Source organism: Atractosteus spatula, chromosome 16 (assembly GCF_055471065.1).
Source record: "Atractosteus spatula isolate fAtrSpa1 chromosome 16, fAtrSpa1.hap1, whole genome shotgun sequence".
In the NCBI taxonomy this organism is placed as follows: domain Eukaryota; kingdom Metazoa; phylum Chordata; class Actinopteri; order Semionotiformes; family Lepisosteidae; genus Atractosteus; species Atractosteus spatula.
In genome coordinates, this window is record NC_142721.1 from 11,470,310 (window position 1) to 11,487,148 (window position 16,839).

The window sequence follows — 16,839 nt, forward strand, 5'->3', positions numbered from 1 at the left end:
TGGATTTCTCAGTAGCAATTTCCCATTTGTTTTATCCATATGACTTTAAAAGTTAGCACCCAGATATCACATGTGGTAGATTACATCAATATTTAACTTACCTCTTTTATTTCCGTTTTCTAGTCTCAGAAGCAAGAGGCTACAATAGAAACACTGCAGCGGGACCTGGACCAGACAAATGATGAGCTTGACAAATTGAACTCTGCCCATTTGCAAGAACGGGCACAGCTCATTCATGACCTCCAAAGCTGTGAGAGAGAAATTGATAACCTTAAAGATGTTCTCTCGGAAAAAGAAAAGGAAATTTCTTCTCTTTCTAGTAGTATGAATGAGTATGCTGAGCAAGTCTTGGAGTTGAAACAGCAAATCAAATACAAAGAAGAGGATCTGGCACTAATGGAATCAGCCCTGGCTAAGGTAGAGCAGGAAGCTCGAATTATAAGAGACTCCCAGTCTTCTGATCAGCAGGCCTTGAATGCAAAGACTGCCGCTCTTATGGAACAGCTGAAAAGCATGAAGAATGAACTTGACAGCATTAAAGCACAAAAAGAAGAAAAGGTCAGAGAGGCTGAAGAGTTACTAAAGCATGTTCAGGAGGATAGCAAGACAATTCAAGATCTTCGGAATGAAATCCAAAAGCAAAATGTGAATCATCGCACTCATCTCGCTGAATGCGAGTCTCAGATCTCTTCCTTGAGGGAACAGGTCACTGCAGCATCTCAGAAATTGCAAGAGTCTGACAACAAAAGCCAAGCAGAGATTAGCGACCTTCTTTCTCGACTTGAAGAAAGCAATGCTTTCAACAAAGAGCTCAAGGACAAGCTGCAGGAAAAGGAGCAAACCTTCGAAAATGAGCTGAAATCCTTAAAGGAGGAGTGCAACAAACTTCTTGCTGAGGTTTCGACAAAAGATAAAGAGCTGCAGAAGCTATCTGAACAACTGGCAGAACAGGGGGAACATCACGAAAAGATCAAAAAGGTAGTACAGGAGAAACTGGAGACCATATCTTCTTTGGAACAGAGGCTAAAAACTACTCAGCAAGAAGCGGAATATAATAAACAAAAACAGAATGAGGAGCTGGAAGCAAGAGTTTTAACCTGTAAAACACTTGAGGAGGAGCTCTGTGATAAATCTGAGAATCTTTCAAAATTGGAAATTGATGTGAAAAATCTTGAACATGCCAAAGAGCAACTCCAGGCCATTGTAGAGGAAAAGGAAAAACTTCTTGAAGCACAAAAGCAACTTGTTGCTGAGTTAAGTGAGAAGGTGGCTGTTGCTGCTAAGGACAATAAGGATCTTCAAGTCCAAGTGCATACATTTACAGAAGAGAGTGAGAAACTGAGAAAGGCAGTCACTGATCAAGAGAGACATCATTCAGTGGAGTTTGAAAGGCAAAAGAAGGTTGAGAATGAACTGCAAAGTAAATTATCTCATTATGAGACTCAGATTTCAGAATACTGCAAGACTGTTGGAATGCTACAGAAAGAAAAGGAAGACCTAACTTTAAAAACTGAGGGTCTCAATATTCTGGAGCAGAATAAAAATATAGTGGCAGAGAAGCTATTGGAAAAAAATGATGAATGTAGTCATCTTGCACAATTATTATCTGAAAGTAAAGAATCAATAGCACACTTTCAGGAGCAGATCAATGTCTTGAATTCTCAGCTAGACCAGCTGAAATGTAATGCTGCGGAAAAGGAGAAAGTTGTTCAAGATAAAAATGCACAGTGTGAATTTCAGCAAGAGCAGCTTGGACAACTTCAAGAGACATTGATTTTGCTTCAGGAGCAGAGTGCAGTTTTAAAATCATGCTTGTTAGAAAAAGACTCTGTCTTGCAACAAAGAGCCTTAGAATGTGAGGCCTCGCAGAATGAAATTGTTCAGCAGAAAGAGCTTTTTGATAAGTTAAAGATAGAAATGGAATCTCTTAAAGACCAATGTATCCAGCAAAACCAAAGCCTGAATGAAAAAGAAATTACCCTTAATAATAAGTCTCAGGAGTGTCAAGGGTTGCTTGATAAAATAAATAAGAAAGATGAAACAGTGACTTCACTGAGCAGACAGTTAGATGTTATGAATGAAGAGCTTATAAAACTTCAGTCAGAAAATGTTAATCTTAAAACTACATTGGATAATACAATTGCTGATTGCAACCTGCTTAAAGAAGACACAGTTCAGTCAAAAAATGAGGTGATGGAGCTTCAGAAACACGTTCAGGCATTGAATCAGCAAAACGGCAAACTTGAAACAGAAGTTAAGGAAACAGCTGTAGTTTTATCAGAAAAGCTGAAAGAAATTGGTGACCTCCAATCAGAGTTGTCTAGCAGAGAGAGTAGTATAGTCTTCTTGAAAGAAGAGGTGGCGGGAATTAATTCAGAAAGATTAAGTTTAAATGTGGCTTTACAAGAGAAGATAGAAGCTTTGAATCAGCAGGAGATATTTATAAAGCAGTTGCACACCAAATCGATAGAGGGGGAAGGACAGCTTAGCCAAAACATGGTAACAATTACTGAGTTACAAATACAAGTGCAGGAATTACAAACTTCACTGCAGGACAGAGACAATTTATTGAAGAAGCAGGAAAAAGAACTTACACGGTTAAAAGATAAGGCTGAAGAATCAGAGGTCTTAAAAACGCAATTGAATGAAAATATGGAGATTATTTCTAATCTCCAGGTTCAGCTTCAGGCCATGTCAGAGAAGAATGATGAGTTAAATCATAGCATCATTGAAAAAGACTCCCTGCTGAAACAGAAAATAGATGATTATCTTAATTTAAGGGCACAGTTTTCAGAACTGGAAGACATGGTATCACAACTCAAAAAACAGCTACACAGCACAACTACAGAGTCTGATCAGTTGAAGAAAGTACTTAAGGAAAAGGAGTTGACCATATCACAGATTCAGAAGAGCTCAGTGGATCTCGGTGAGGATTTCAACTTGAAACTGAAAGCTAAGGAGACTGAGTGTGGAACTTTAAAAGAACAAATTGCAGATCTTCAAGAGTCTGTTGCAAAACTGAATGAAAAAATAAGTACTCAGTCATCTGAAATTAGTCAATTGAAAGAGGTCCTTTTAGAAAAGGAGACTTCTGTATCAGACCAGGCAAGAATCCTGCAGGAACTCCAGATAAGAGCAGATGAGGCAGTCCTTTTCAAATCACAGTTGCTGGAGAGCAGAGAGTTTGTATCGCAGCTACAGGACCAGATTCTCAAACTTTCCACAGAATCCAAGAGACTCAGTGAATCATCTGAGGAGAAAAGCAGTGCTTTCTTAAATCTGCAAGACATGTATGCAGCCCAGTCGGAACGCCTGTGTGAATGTAACGCATTGATCACTCAAAAGGAAGAAGAGATCTCTAATCTCAGTAAGTTGTTAAGTGAAAACAGAGAATCTAGGTACTCTGCAGAAAATACCTCAAACCTTCTAAAGAATGAAATTACACTTCTGAGAGATGAACTTCAGCAAATACAAACATCATATGTTAATAATTTAAAACAAAAGGATGATGCTCTTCTCACTTATCAGGCAAACAATATTTGTCTGACTGCTGAGATTGAGCAGTTAAAGCCACAATACCAAAAAGCCGTTCAACAGGTTCAGACATTAAATGAGAGTCTTGAACAAAGAGAAGCTGACTTGCAGTCCTTAAAAAGAGAGCACTCTGAACAAGTAGATCACATTGACCTGCTGAAGTCAGAAATATTGGACTTGAATCAAAAGAATAAGAAAATGAGAGAGGAAGCAGAACAGGTAAATCATAATCTGCAACAGCAGCTGGATTTGATAGTCAGTGAAAAAACGCGTTTGCAGCAAGAAGTTAATAGAATAACTTTAGAGAAAATTGAGCTTGATAAGAATTACAATAGTCAGTTACAAACAATGAAGAATGAGATGGATTTCATCAATAAGCAGCACGTCAGCAACATGAGTGAAGCAGCAGAGCAACTGACGACGGAGAAGGAGCTTCTTCAGATGCAGGTTAGTGCCAAGATTGAAGAAATCATCGGACTGAAGTTAGAAACTCGTAACATAGAACACACCCTACAGGAATCAGAAAAGGAATGGTTGTCTATCCTTGACAGGGAAACCCAGCTCAAAAATCTTCTCACAGAGCAGTTGAGAAGCTTAGAAAATGAGATGAAGTCAAAAGACGTTAAAGTCCAAGCACTGCAAAAGGACCTAGATACCTTGCAGGAAAAGTTTAATGAGGTAACGTCTGCACTCAAAATTAGCACTGAACAATTAAAAGAAAGTTGTCAGCAAATTGCAGTAGATAAACATCAATTAGAAAATGTATTTGCAGCAATTCAGAGAAAAGATTGTGAAATTTCAGAACTGCAACAGCTTTTAAGAGATAGGGAAGATGAGGTTAAAATGTTACAGATAGATAAGGAGTCAAGTAATAAAAATCTATTAGAAATCTCACAATCCATGTCTGATAAATTAGTAGCTTTTGAAGAAGAAAAAAAATCTTTGCAAGCCACTATTAAACAAATAAAGGTAAATCATCAGGCAGAAATAGATTCTATGAAAGCCTTGTTAGACAATGTGACAGAGGTATTGCAAGAAAAGCAGTCTGAACTTGCAGAGAGAGAGAAAATCTATCAAGAGAAAAACAATCAGCTTTGTTTTTTGCAGGACCAAATAAAAAATCTACAAAAAGATATGGATGCAGCTACTACTGATCTTAAAGACGCAGTTACTGAACATGAATATCATCTTGGTGTAATTAAAAAGAAAGAGGATCAGATTCAGTGCATGAATATTCAGATAAGCCAGCAAAAAGAATTGCTCACCTCCCTTAGCCAACAGTTAAGAGAGAAGGATGCATCAGTCACTCAAGTCATGGTATCGGCATCTAATGAAATGCTGAAATATAGTGATGAAAAGAATCAGTTGATTTCACAGGTAGAAAACCTTGAACATTTGCATCATTGCTCCACAAAAGAACTTGAAGATCTTTCCCTTCAGCTTCAGGAGTGTAAATCTCAGCTGTCTCTATGTCAAAATCAAATAGAAATAAAAGATGTAGAAAAACAAGAGTTGGTCAAAGAAAAAGAGCTGATGCAAGTGCAGTTTGAAAAACTATCCAAAGATAAAGAAATAATGAAGAAAAAGCTCCAGGCTGCACTGTTAGTGAGGAAGGACTTAATAAAGAAGGTGGAAGAGCTTGAAAAGCAAAGAGAAGGTGGTGACCAGCAGGATAAAGAAATATCTGAGTTACAAGATCAATTGCAAGAATTAAAATTACATCTTCAGACCACAACACAGGAACATGAAAGTCATGTAGACCTTTTGAAGGAACAAATACTACAAAAGGAAAGTGAAATCCTAAAACTTTCAGAGGTCCTTTCTATGAAAGAGTCTCTCTTGGAACAGCTGGAACATAATGTACAGTGCTTGCAAAGAAAGCTTAGCAAGCAGGAGACAGACATTTCTACTGCCCTCCAATCAATTAATGAAAAAGATAAAGTTATTGAGCACCTCCAGTTCAGCATCAGTGAAAAAGAAGAATCTTATAACAGTGAACGAACTGAGATGATCAAGAAGCTTGAGAATCTGAGACCAGAATTATTAAAGAAAGAAGAAAGCATTCAGTTGATAGATTCTGTAAATTCAAATATCGAGCAAGTTGACACTATGGCTTCAGAAGACACGGAGCTGACTCAAATTAAGCAGGAAAAAGACATTTTGCAAAAAAAGCTTCATGCTGCTTTGTTAGCTAGGAAAGAAACAATTAAAAAGTCTCAAGAAAAGGAACGGAAACATGCATATGAGTTCTCAGAACTAAAAGAAGAGTTCAACAAACTCATGGAGCAGTATTCTGAGCAAACTCATGTGCTTAATGCAATGCAGAAAAAGTATGATGAAAAGATAAAAGAGTCTGAAGATAACCAGCAGGTTATAGCATCACTCCAGAGTCAGTTGAGTTCCATTAGCAATGTTGTCAATGAAAAGGAAAAGGCTTTGCAAGAGTTTGACCTGCTACTCAAAAAACAGGAGATCAGCGAACAAGCTGCCTTACAAAATCAAGGTGAATTAGAAACTCTTAAGAAGAAAATTGAAGTTATGACATCAGAGATGGCAAGTAAAGAAACTTTGCTACAAACAATCCAAGACCGTTCTAAAGTGTTTACTCAAAAAATTGAACAGATTGAACAGGAACTTGAAAAAGCACATTTCGAGATAAGGGAGAAGGCTGAAGAGCTAATGGTGCAGAAGCAAGCAATGAAGGTGGCCCAACAACAGTACCAGCAAGAAAAGAAGTTAATGGCTGATGAGTCCAGTGAGCTTCAGAACCAATTAAGGAAGTGTCAAACAGAGATAGACCATCTTACAGTTGCCCTTGAGAATGTGAAAAGAGAAAAAGAATGCCAGTTAGAAGATTTAAATAACGCAAATCAACTGCTTCTGGACACTACCAAAGACATTAAAGAAGAGCTTGAAAAGGCACATAAGATAAATTCTGAAAAATTAAAAGAGCTTCAGAACATGAAGAATATTCTAGCAGAAACACAGCACAACTTTAGTCAAGAAAAGGAATGTTTAAAAGTTGAGCTGGAAAACTTGAGATCCTGCTGGAAAGTGTCTCAGGCTGAAACTGAAAACTGCAAATTACACATAGAAACACTGGAGAAAGAAAATGATGACTTATCTTCAGTTTTGGAAAGATATAAAGGAGAAGTTGTTACCCTGGAGGAAAAACTCAACAAAACAATTAAACTAAAAGAAGACACGCTTGAGAAACTACTCACCTTGGAAGCACAGAAGTCCAAAGAGGAGAAGTTGTTAGCCTTGCAGTCCCAAAATCAAAACCTTGAAGCAAGACTGCAAGATAAAGAGGGCATTTTGCTCTCTCTTAAATTAACAATTTCTGAAAAAGATGATCTTATTGCTGCTTTGGAACAGCAACTACAGAAAGAGCTGCATCTTCATGAGGTTGAAAGGGAAAAGATGGAAATTGAAATTAATAAACTACAGCAAAAGTCCACAGAAATGCTACATGCACATCAGGTTAAAGAACAGTCAGAAGAAGGAAAATCTAATAATGAACAGATCACTAGAAAACTTCAGGCAGCTTTAATATCTCGTAAAGAAGCCCTGAAGGAGAACAGGACACTCAAAGAAAAAATCCAGTTGCTGTCTTCCGAAAAAGAAGACATAATGAGTACAACTTTAAACCTCGAGAGGTCAGCTGCTGAAATGAAAAAGCAAAAAGAAGACTTGGAGCTTTCCATGCTTTCTCTAAGCAAGGAAAAAGAAAAACTAGTTTTGGAAGTTGATCAGGTTTTAAGTGACAACCATAACCTTGCAGCTGCCTGTGAGAGCCTCAAACTCACAATTGAAAATATCACACAACAGAAACAAGCATTTTCATGTCAGTTAGAATCCTTGAAAGACTCCCAGACGGTCGAGTTATCAGAGTGGAAGTCAAAACACACAGAGCTAAAACAAGAATATGAATCTCTTTTACAGGCTTATGAAAACATCAGCAGTGAAATGGATAAAATGCGACAACTCATAGAGGGGGCTAGGAAGGAAAAACAGGAGGTTTTATCCAAATGGTATAAAACTGAATCTGAAAAGGAAATCCTAGAGAAACAAGTCAGTGAAGCTGAAGAGGAAAATGAGAAGTTGAAGGACAAGACACGAAAGTTTGCTAAAGCAAAGCAACAGAGGATCCAAGAGCTGGAGCAGGAGAATGAAAAAATCAAAAAAGAGCTACTTGAACTCAGTGAAAAGCAAATGGGCAAAGCTGAAGAACTGAGTTCTAGGAACACTCAGCTTGAAGCAGAGAATAAGAGATTAAAAGAAACATATGAAGAACTTGTGGTAAAGCTAAATGAAATGAAGTGTGCAAATCAAAAAGTGACTGAAGAACTTAAAGTAATGAGTGAGTCCTTGGCAAACTGCCACAGCGAGTATAAAGCTAAAGAAGCTGAAATGGAGCAGAAACTAGAAGAGACTCTTGGTTTAAATGATTTGTTAACTGTGGAGGTAGAAACTCAAAAGGCAGTTATATCGGCCAAATGCGAATGTCTGAATGTATTGGAAAAGGAAAAGTGTAATCTGTCTGATCAGTTAGCACAATTAATAAAAGACCATCAGGAAAAATTGGAACAAAAGGATAGTGCCTTAGCAGAATGTCAAGGAGTTATCAATAGAAATGTGCAGGAGACTATCAGTCTTAATGAAAAGGTGAGGATTTTAGAAGATGACAAGTCTCTACTTCAGGAAGAGCTTGAGAATGTGCAGGAGACATCTGACAAAGTGAAAAATGAAAATGAGTATCTAGAGACAGTGCTCCTTAAGAATGCTGAAAAAATTGATGAGCTTACTGAAACTGTCAATACACTGCAAGTTCAAAACAAGTCCTTGTCAGCTCAACTCATTGAGATTAAGCAGGAAAAGAATGAGTTCTGCAGGCAGAAAGAAGATCAGCAGTTGAAATTAGTGAAGGAGTTTGAAGAGAAGCTCAGGGTTGCTCAGAGAGGGAGTGCAGGGTCAAAAAGCATAAATAAAGAGTTACAGGAGTTGCTAAAAGAAAAGCATCAAGAAATTAACCAACTTCAAAGTGATTGCATCAATTACCAGGAGGTGATATTAGACTTTGAAAGATCTGCAAAAGTGTCCCAGTCAGAACATAGTAAAGTGGAAAAAGAATTAAATGACACAAAAGAAAAGTTGTTAAATTTAGAGAATGTAATTCAAAACCTTGAATCAGAAATAACATTGTATAAGAATCTACTGAATGAGTCAAGGAACGAGGTTGAGAAAGTTAATTCTGAAATTGTGAAGTTACATAATCAGCTTGCACAAAAAGACAAACTTGCTGAGCTTCAGTCAATGGAAAAAGAGAAGGAGTTGAAAGAACTCTTAGAGCAGCAAAATACCCTTCATAAAGAGATGTTAATGGAATTGGAGGCCCGAATTAATACATTGCAGCTAGAGAAACAGAAGGATGAAGAGACAGTGTTTGAATTAAAGAAGCAAATAGAATCACAGGACATAATGAACAGCAAACTTCAGAAAGAAGCAAACCTAAACTTGTCTAGGTTGGCAGCCATTTCACAGAGCCTTCAAAATAATGATGAGGCAAGACAATGGGAGGATAAATTTCAAAAACTAATTCAAGATAAAGACAGTCAACTGTTGGAACAGTCCCATGCAATCAACAGACTTAAACAAGAAAAGAAAGTAAAGGATGCACTTCTTAATGAGCTTAAAGAGAAATTCTTAAAGTTAGAGACAGCATTGAGTGAAACAGATACCCACTATAAAGCAGCAGCATCAGACTACCAGAAACAGGTAACCGTAATGGAAGAGAATAACAAAGAACTTTCTAAAAACATTGAGGACTTAAGAAAACAAATTGGAGGGCAGAGTGACGATATTGAGAAATTACAGCAGGATAAGAGCTCATTGAACCTTAGACTTACAGACAAGTTAGATTATGTTTCCAAAATGGAAGCAAACCTCACAATGCTAGAGATGAAACTTTCTAATACTGAAGCCGAACTCTTCCTGGTTCGGTCTCAAAATGACAAATTGGTGGTTGACCTTGAGAAACAAGATGCCATCTCTGCTCAGCTGAAGTTGCTTCTTAAAAACAAAGATGCTGAGATTGCTTTGCTGCTGTCTTCTAGAGAAATCTCTGAGTATTTGGAAGAAGTTCAGAAACATCACTGGGCTGAGATTGTGGGCTACGAAGATAGGTTAAGTGCTCTTTATAGTGAGAGAGAAAATGCAGATAAGGCATTCAGAGGATTAGAAAGCAATGTGAAAAGCCTTCAAGAGAAATATGAAAAATCGCTTCAGGAGAAAGAACAAATGAATGCAAAACTGGAGAGCTTTAAGAAGGCAATGATGTCTTTGCAAAGTGATAGGGATCACTTGATGTCTAAATATGAGGTGTTACAGTCAAAGCTACAAAGTATTGAAAAAGAAAAAGAAATCTTAATTAAAGAGGAACTTGGTGAAACCAACAAACTCAAGCAAGAAATTAAGGCTCTACTTCATGAAATGGATGACTTGAATTCAGAAAATGCTATGCTGAAAGCACAGCTAATTCGCTACAGGGAAGATCTCAATCAAGTCTTGTCACTTAAGGATAACCAATTAAAAGAACTTCTGAAGCAACAACTGGATTCAATTAAAAACCTTGAAAATCAGAAAAATGCCATGGATAAAATGTATAAGGATGTTCTTCAGAACCTGGAGAAAGAGACAGAAAATACAAAATCCTTAGAAGCAAAAAACTCAGAATTAGGAATTCAGGTTCAGACTCTTGAAGCCAACATAATAGCCTTAAAAAAAGAGAGACAGGAACTCAATCAGAACAAGGTGATTGCAGACTTACAACAAGCTGTTGAAGTTAAAGCTGCAGAATGCAGTGAATTGCATCAGAAGCTTTTTGCACAAAAGAGCTCTGTTGAAGATCTTAAGAGAAACCTCCGTCAACTTGAAAGTGACATGGAAAAGAAAGTAAAAGAGACAAAGGAAAAGTATAATAATGAGATCAGTGCCTTTGAACGAGAGGTTGCCCTCATGAGAAGTATAAGAGAAACAGCTGAGGAAAGAGTTGAAGAGCTCACAAGAGACTTGATACAGACAGAGCAATTACTCTCTGAAGCGAGAAGTCAAAGCAAGGAGCTTAAGTCTCACAATGAGTCTTTGGGGAAAGCCATGGTCGCTTTGCAAAATGACAGAGATCAGCTCATTGAAGACTTCAAGCTTTTGCGAAACAAGTATGATGAGGAGCTGAAAACGGCTTCTGTGGCGCTGAACAAGTTTGAGTTCCAGCTCAACGACATGACCTCGGAAGTGAAGATGTTAACTAAAGAAAGGTCTGCTCTGATTCAGAAACTTTCTGCCTTTGAGAGCGACACCACTTACAGTCAGCTGATGGGGCAGGTAGATGATCTGTGTAAAACAGTGACTGAAAAAGAAGCTGAAATTAAAAGGCTTACTTTAGAAAATGAGACTTACAGTAAGCAGATGACTGCTTTTTCCAAATCGATGGCCAGTCTACAGGATGACAGAGACAGATTGATTCAACAATTGGGAGGAACAAAACGGGTTTATGAATCCAGACAAAGAGAAAGTTCAGCTTCCTCATCAGTGAAAAGTGACAAAGAATTGGATGCCTTTAGGAGCAATTTTTCTGAGCTTCAGACTGAAAAGGGCAGTCTGGTAAGTTGGCATCACAAGTTAGATATGTTAAAACCATTTCACTGCAAATCACTACACAGCATGGAGTCTGATGCTTTGCCATAACATTGAGTATGTTGCATGGTGGCAGGTGTTTTGTCTAGTTCTGTGGAATGCATGTTTGAGAAATTTAAGGTATAGCACAATTAACATACATTTCCTTTATTTTGCATTCCAGGTTAAAGAAATTGGAAGCCAGAGGTTGGAAAAGGTTGAGTTAACACAGATGAAGATACGAGCTGATGAGCTGCAGAAAGCACTGCAACAGGCGAATGCCTACAGACAGCAGACAGAGAAGGATATCCGTGCATACCAGTCAGAGCTCGGAGAACTAAGGTATCTTCTGGCTTTCAAGCTCAGCAGCAACACCAAGTGTTTGGCACAGTCTTTTTACTTCAGTCTTTGAAGAGTAAATTCAAAATTAGCTTGCAGTTGATTTCCTATATTAAGAATCTCAACAACATTTCATTGTTTTCCTTCTAGTGTTGTTAATGTCAAGTTATCTTGTTGGAATTTAATTTAAGGTAACATAGGTGTACATTATATACTGTATGTCTCATTTTTAGTCACAGAAGGAACAAAAATAAAATTATGAGAACAGCTGTTGTTTTCCTCATTGAGACATCTGGCTGGCATACAAAGTTGTTTTAAGTTTAAATCTAATCATAGGATGTCAATGTGTATGTTTTAGCATTCTTTGAGACAGTTGTTTTTTTTTATATTCCCAGGTTGGTCAGAGTATTTCAGTTAGACCATTTGGAATTTTATTAAAAAAACAGACTGTAGTACATTAAATAGATTATCTCAAAAGAATCAACTGGATGGGGGATTCCTCTCCTGATCACTTATCCTATTAAACAGCACCTTATTGTACAGCCCGGAGCGTTTCTGTAATTAACTCTCACCACTGTATATGCAGGCAGATATTGGAACAGGGTATGTCTTATAAGGACTGCATGCCATGTTACTGGTATGTCCCATTTGTTGTCAGAGTCACATTGAGAAGAACAAACTGTGACTTAATCATAATCCCTGTGAGACTTCATATGAACTATTTGCATAAAAGTAATTTATTATAAATAAGCTACATTCTTGGCATTCTAATTGTATTGGAATAACAACTGGGAAGTTCAGTTGGTAGTATGAATAAATTACAGTAAGTCTTTTAGTGATCAAGGCAGATTTAATTTGATACCTGATTTGCAGATATATGGCCTGAAGTTCTTGTGCATGGTCCTGTGCCCGTACAAATACCATAGAAGTCTTTGTGGTTACACAGTACGGGTGGAGTCGTGGACAGTTGACAAAGCCTTATTTTGGAAGTTTAGTAATGCTCCCAAGAGTGTTGTAGGTTTTTTAAGATACTAATGAAAATGGTGATGCAGTTGGTAGCATATGAGATGTTACTTTCAAGGTTATCTCCTGTTATTTTAAAAAAGGAAAGGTTTTAGACCAGCCCATGATTACTCACTGTTGCTAAGTTTAGTATTGGTGATTTAAAGTGTTGGTATGTTTGGCATTTAGTACTGGCAGTTTATGCAGAGGTGTTGCCCGTGACTGTGTACACTATTATTTCTAGAACGTTTGACAGAATCCTCATAATAACTTGCTTTTTGCCAAAGCTTGAGCTGTGTTTTTTGATATTTAGATCCGAGAAGAACCTGCTGCTCTCTGAATCTCGAGCTTTGAGACAGCAGCATTTGATGGTGGTGGCTGAAAAAGATCGACAGATCTCTGAACTGCAAAAACACAGCCCTGAAGCACTTGTAAAAGAATCCAAAAATGCCCCTTCACTTTATCCAGTTAAGGTAAAAAAATAATAGATTCACGTTTTTCAGTTTTTTTTCAGTTTTTGTTCGTTACATTGACATTTTCTTAAGATTGATGAATTGAGATGAGCAGTGACAGTGTTTTGGTTTGTTTCGTGTGTATATGGTGATGTTTTGCAGATGGAAAGTGTTACCCTGGCAGCGAAAGAGGCTTCTGCAGATCAAGTTACACAGCTGCTGAAAGAACGCGGCCAGCTTCAGAGTGACTTGCAGCGTTGCCTACAGGAGATTCACCAGAAAGACCTCCGCTTTCAGCAGCTGAACGCCAAGGCAAGACTAGAATGAGTCTTTGATAAGATTTCCTTTGTTCTCAAAGCTGCTGACAAAATTCACCACCTCAGACCTTTCATTAAACTTCTAACCTTCACCTTCGCTGTGGCATTTCCAAGATGTATTTCAGCATCTAATGTTATTATTCAGTAGTTAAATTTATAATTACTGCCGGTGCATTGGTGATGGCCCTAATCAAATTGGCTGTTCAAGGTGAAATTAGTGTCATGAAAAGATGTGATGTTCAAGAAAATCCGTAGTAATACACATCAGAAGATTTATATGCTCATGTTTTAAAGATATTTCCGTGCAACGGTAATTTCAGATGATGCAAACTATCGAAGAGAAAATGGGCTTGTCGATGCAGCTGAAAGCCGTTTCTCAAACTCTGCGTGAGACGCAGGTGAATCTCAGCGAAATTCAGAATCGCTGTTATTGGCTGGAGAGCCAGACACAAACACCAGCTGTACTGCCCTCCTACCAGAGCCCTGTGCAAGTGAGTAAAAGCATTGATTTACATCTAAGTGAAGGTTCATATATCATAGTTTTAAAACATCTTAAACAAGCTTTTGTCCATATGCCGCACTCCTTCAGAAGGTACTCCTTCAGAAAAGGGTTTGGGTCTTGTGTCTCAGACACCGCCAGTTGAAGCCTAGGTTCTTGTTACTAGCTGACCCCAACCGCTGCTGCACAGTTGCTAGTGTGGGGTGGACATAAATCTGCCAGGGTCTTTTCAGTTTTTGGTGAAACAGTAATGTATGTGATTTGTTAGGTACCAGTGGGCTTCCAGCAGTGACTGAGGTGATCAGTGTCTCCCATTGGCGCTATTCTTCTGTAAAGCACTGTGGGTGCTACCCTCTAAATGGTGCAATGTCAGGTTTGATAAATTCTCCGAGTTCCCACCTTGGAAGTCCCTGTTGACCCTGCTGACCTCTTCTCCTTTCCAGGGTGCAGCTGCTGCCGAGGTGCCTCCAGGGGCACCACAAGAAAAGACCATGGTAGACATTGAAAGCCTGGACGTTAGTGAGCTGAGAAGGAGGTGAAACTGCCACTTTCATTGTACAATACAAATATAGCATATGTAGAATTTGTTTGATATAACTGCTCACAGACAGAAGCTTCTTTAACTTTCCTGGTATATAGGGTCACTCTACGGATCATGACTTTTAGCTGTTATTCCAAAATCACTGTTTGTGCATGCATGTGGCTTTGTTTTTTCAACAATATGTAACACAAATTGGGGGCAAAAAATGTTTTTTATAAAGTAGTTCATTTTACTCGTTTGGTGAAACTTCATTCAATCTTCATACATCATGATGTTCTCTTGTTCTCTGTTTTTCTTTCCCACTAGGCTCATAGAAGCGGAGCAGGCGTTGGATTCTACACAGCAGGAGCTGTCCCACCTGGCAGAGGAGCTGTCTGAAGAGCGGGCCAGGCGCGAGGCAGCTGAAGAGGCTTTAGGACTGGTGGCGGAAAGTGATAAAAGGTTGACTGCTGTCTATTAGCCAGCCAGTTTCCTTCTGTTTAGCTTATGGGTTTTTTTTTCAGACTGCACACAGCTTATGGATGTGTAACAGATGAAAAGCCCATCTTGTTCTGCAGGCCAACGAAAGCATTTGCTAACTCATATTTAACAACTCAAAGAACACCTGACCTGGTACTTGCAATGAAATGGTAGAAAAAGAAATACTGATTGGTAAGTGTTCAGTGTTAAGTAGGGTTAAAGACTAAGTTCTAATTTATTCTTATTTCCATTTCATTTTAGTATTGATGCAAGCATTTCTAGATCCACTCCAAGGGAATACAGCATTCAACTTGAATCAGATGAGGAGCACAGGGCACTTATTATAGACCCTGCTGAACATGTGGTAGTGCGCAAGGTGGGTAAATTGCAGCCTGCATCTTTTCTTCCTCATCTAAGTGCTATCTAGCAACAAAAAGTATTAATTGATCTTCTGATACATGCAGCATCCTGCTTATCTGAAGGAGATAATTCTGGTGAAAAGGTTTACTTGAGGGCACAAGGTGGGGAGTTAAAAGAGAGAAGGCTACTTAGCAAAGAAGGATGGCTTTATTTACAATATTTGCAATATTGTCAAGTGTGAAGTCGGAAACATGTTTCCTCGTCAACAATGACTTTGTCTGAACTTTCTCCTCCAGATGAAAGGTGGAGCTCTCTCTGTTAAGAGATGGTTGAGGGGCCGCAGTCTGTACTGCTCTAAGCTGCTGACGACCAGAGCAAAATCGCGCTACATTTTCCTCACATACCTGCTGGCATTACACGTTGTGGTCTTCATGTGCCTGACTGGACTACTGTAAACACTAACATTTCTCACCAAATACACTTGTGCTGCTGGAACCCAGTGTTTGATTCTTTGGTCTGAGCTTTGTGGGAGGGGTGAAGTGATGTTGTGAGGCAGGAATGTAACACATTCAGTAATAAAGCTGTCAATTTGTACTGATAGCAAAAGTAGCCAGTATATTATGTCATAGTGTTAGAACAAATTTAAGTCATGGTATCAAGATTTACTTGGTAGAGTAAGGTTTTCTTCTCAGCTAATTTAAAGCTGTTTCTGAAAGCTGCCTAAAAATTATTCTTTTGTGAAAACTCCTGAATCTCCATTTCCATTTAAGCAACCATTTTTCATTTCAATGTATCAACCACTCCAGAAGTAACCACTTTGCACTCCTCCCATACAGCTGAGTCTGAAAACTTAAATATTTACTTCTGCTGTATTAAAAAACACTAAGGGTGTTGCTTGGAAATTGTGCCATGATGTCTTAGCTGCTGATTAAGCTATGCACTGAATTAACTGCTATATAGTTATTTGATAAAAACAATTCAGCAGGGTTTTCCTCTCAGAGTTTATTATTTAAGGGTGTATGTACTGTATATCAGGTTCTTTCCCCTTGTATTGGAATTTTCTCTTTATGTTATGCGGTATTTATCATATTCAAATTGGTTACATAGAAATCACCTTTGAGTACATAAATATATGCTGTACAATACAGCAGATTTGCTTCAGCTTCTGTGTTCCGTATAATGATGTGTATATATGGTTTGATTGAGAAGAATATTGAAGCTAACCAAACTACTGAGTGCATCAAAGATTACATATTTTCTATACAGGATCTATTTTTAAAAAATGTATCTGTTCGTGTACACTATTCACTTTGAAAGAATGTCCTATAGCCTTTTGATCTAATCAAGACGGCTGAAGTGTGCAATACAGTGTGATTTTTGGAGATGCTCTTGCATTCTGTTAATTTTAATAAAGGAATTTAAAAGCTTTTTTTTCTTGTGTTTATAAACTAAATCTGATGATCTCATGAAGTGTAGCGGTTTCTTGATATAGGGGTACCTGTCTCGTTCTTAATCTGTCTCTTCTGCTAAACCTTGAGAAACTTGATTCATCTCTACAGACATTTTTGCTGAAATGTTCTCAGTCTGCTTGTATACCACTACTTGACTATCCCTTATTGTAAATTCTGACAGCCTTCTTCATATGAGGAGAAGATACTATTT

At 38.1% G+C, this 16,839-nt stretch overlaps 1 protein-coding gene across 5 annotated transcripts in view; it reads left to right on the forward strand.

Annotated features, from left to right (window-relative positions):
- The window catches only part of LOC148819568 (uncharacterized), a 31,100-nt gene extending 14,495 nt beyond the window's left edge, over nucleotides 1-16,605 (forward strand). For 4 of the 5 annotated variants that reach the window (XM_088934680.1, XM_088934683.1, XM_088934681.1 and 1 more), the window contains 10 exons: nucleotides 124-3,981; nucleotides 4,642-11,196; nucleotides 11,393-11,550; nucleotides 12,863-13,022; nucleotides 13,164-13,313; nucleotides 13,639-13,809; nucleotides 14,261-14,352; nucleotides 14,665-14,799; nucleotides 15,079-15,193; nucleotides 15,474-16,605. In XM_088934680.1, the coding sequence (XP_088790806.1) occupies nucleotides 124-3,981; nucleotides 4,642-11,196; nucleotides 11,393-11,550; nucleotides 12,863-13,022; nucleotides 13,164-13,313; nucleotides 13,639-13,809; nucleotides 14,261-14,352; nucleotides 14,665-14,799; nucleotides 15,079-15,193; nucleotides 15,474-15,632 (11,553 nt within the window). In that variant the 3' untranslated portion in view covers nucleotides 15,633-16,605. Of the gene's footprint in view, nucleotides 1-123; nucleotides 11,197-11,392; nucleotides 11,551-12,862; nucleotides 13,023-13,163; nucleotides 13,314-13,638; nucleotides 13,810-14,260; nucleotides 14,353-14,664; nucleotides 14,800-15,078; nucleotides 15,194-15,473 lie in introns of all 5 variants that reach the window. The other variant, XM_088934679.1, reaches the window with a different exon arrangement.
- Nucleotides 16,606-16,839: the final 234 nt, after the last annotated feature.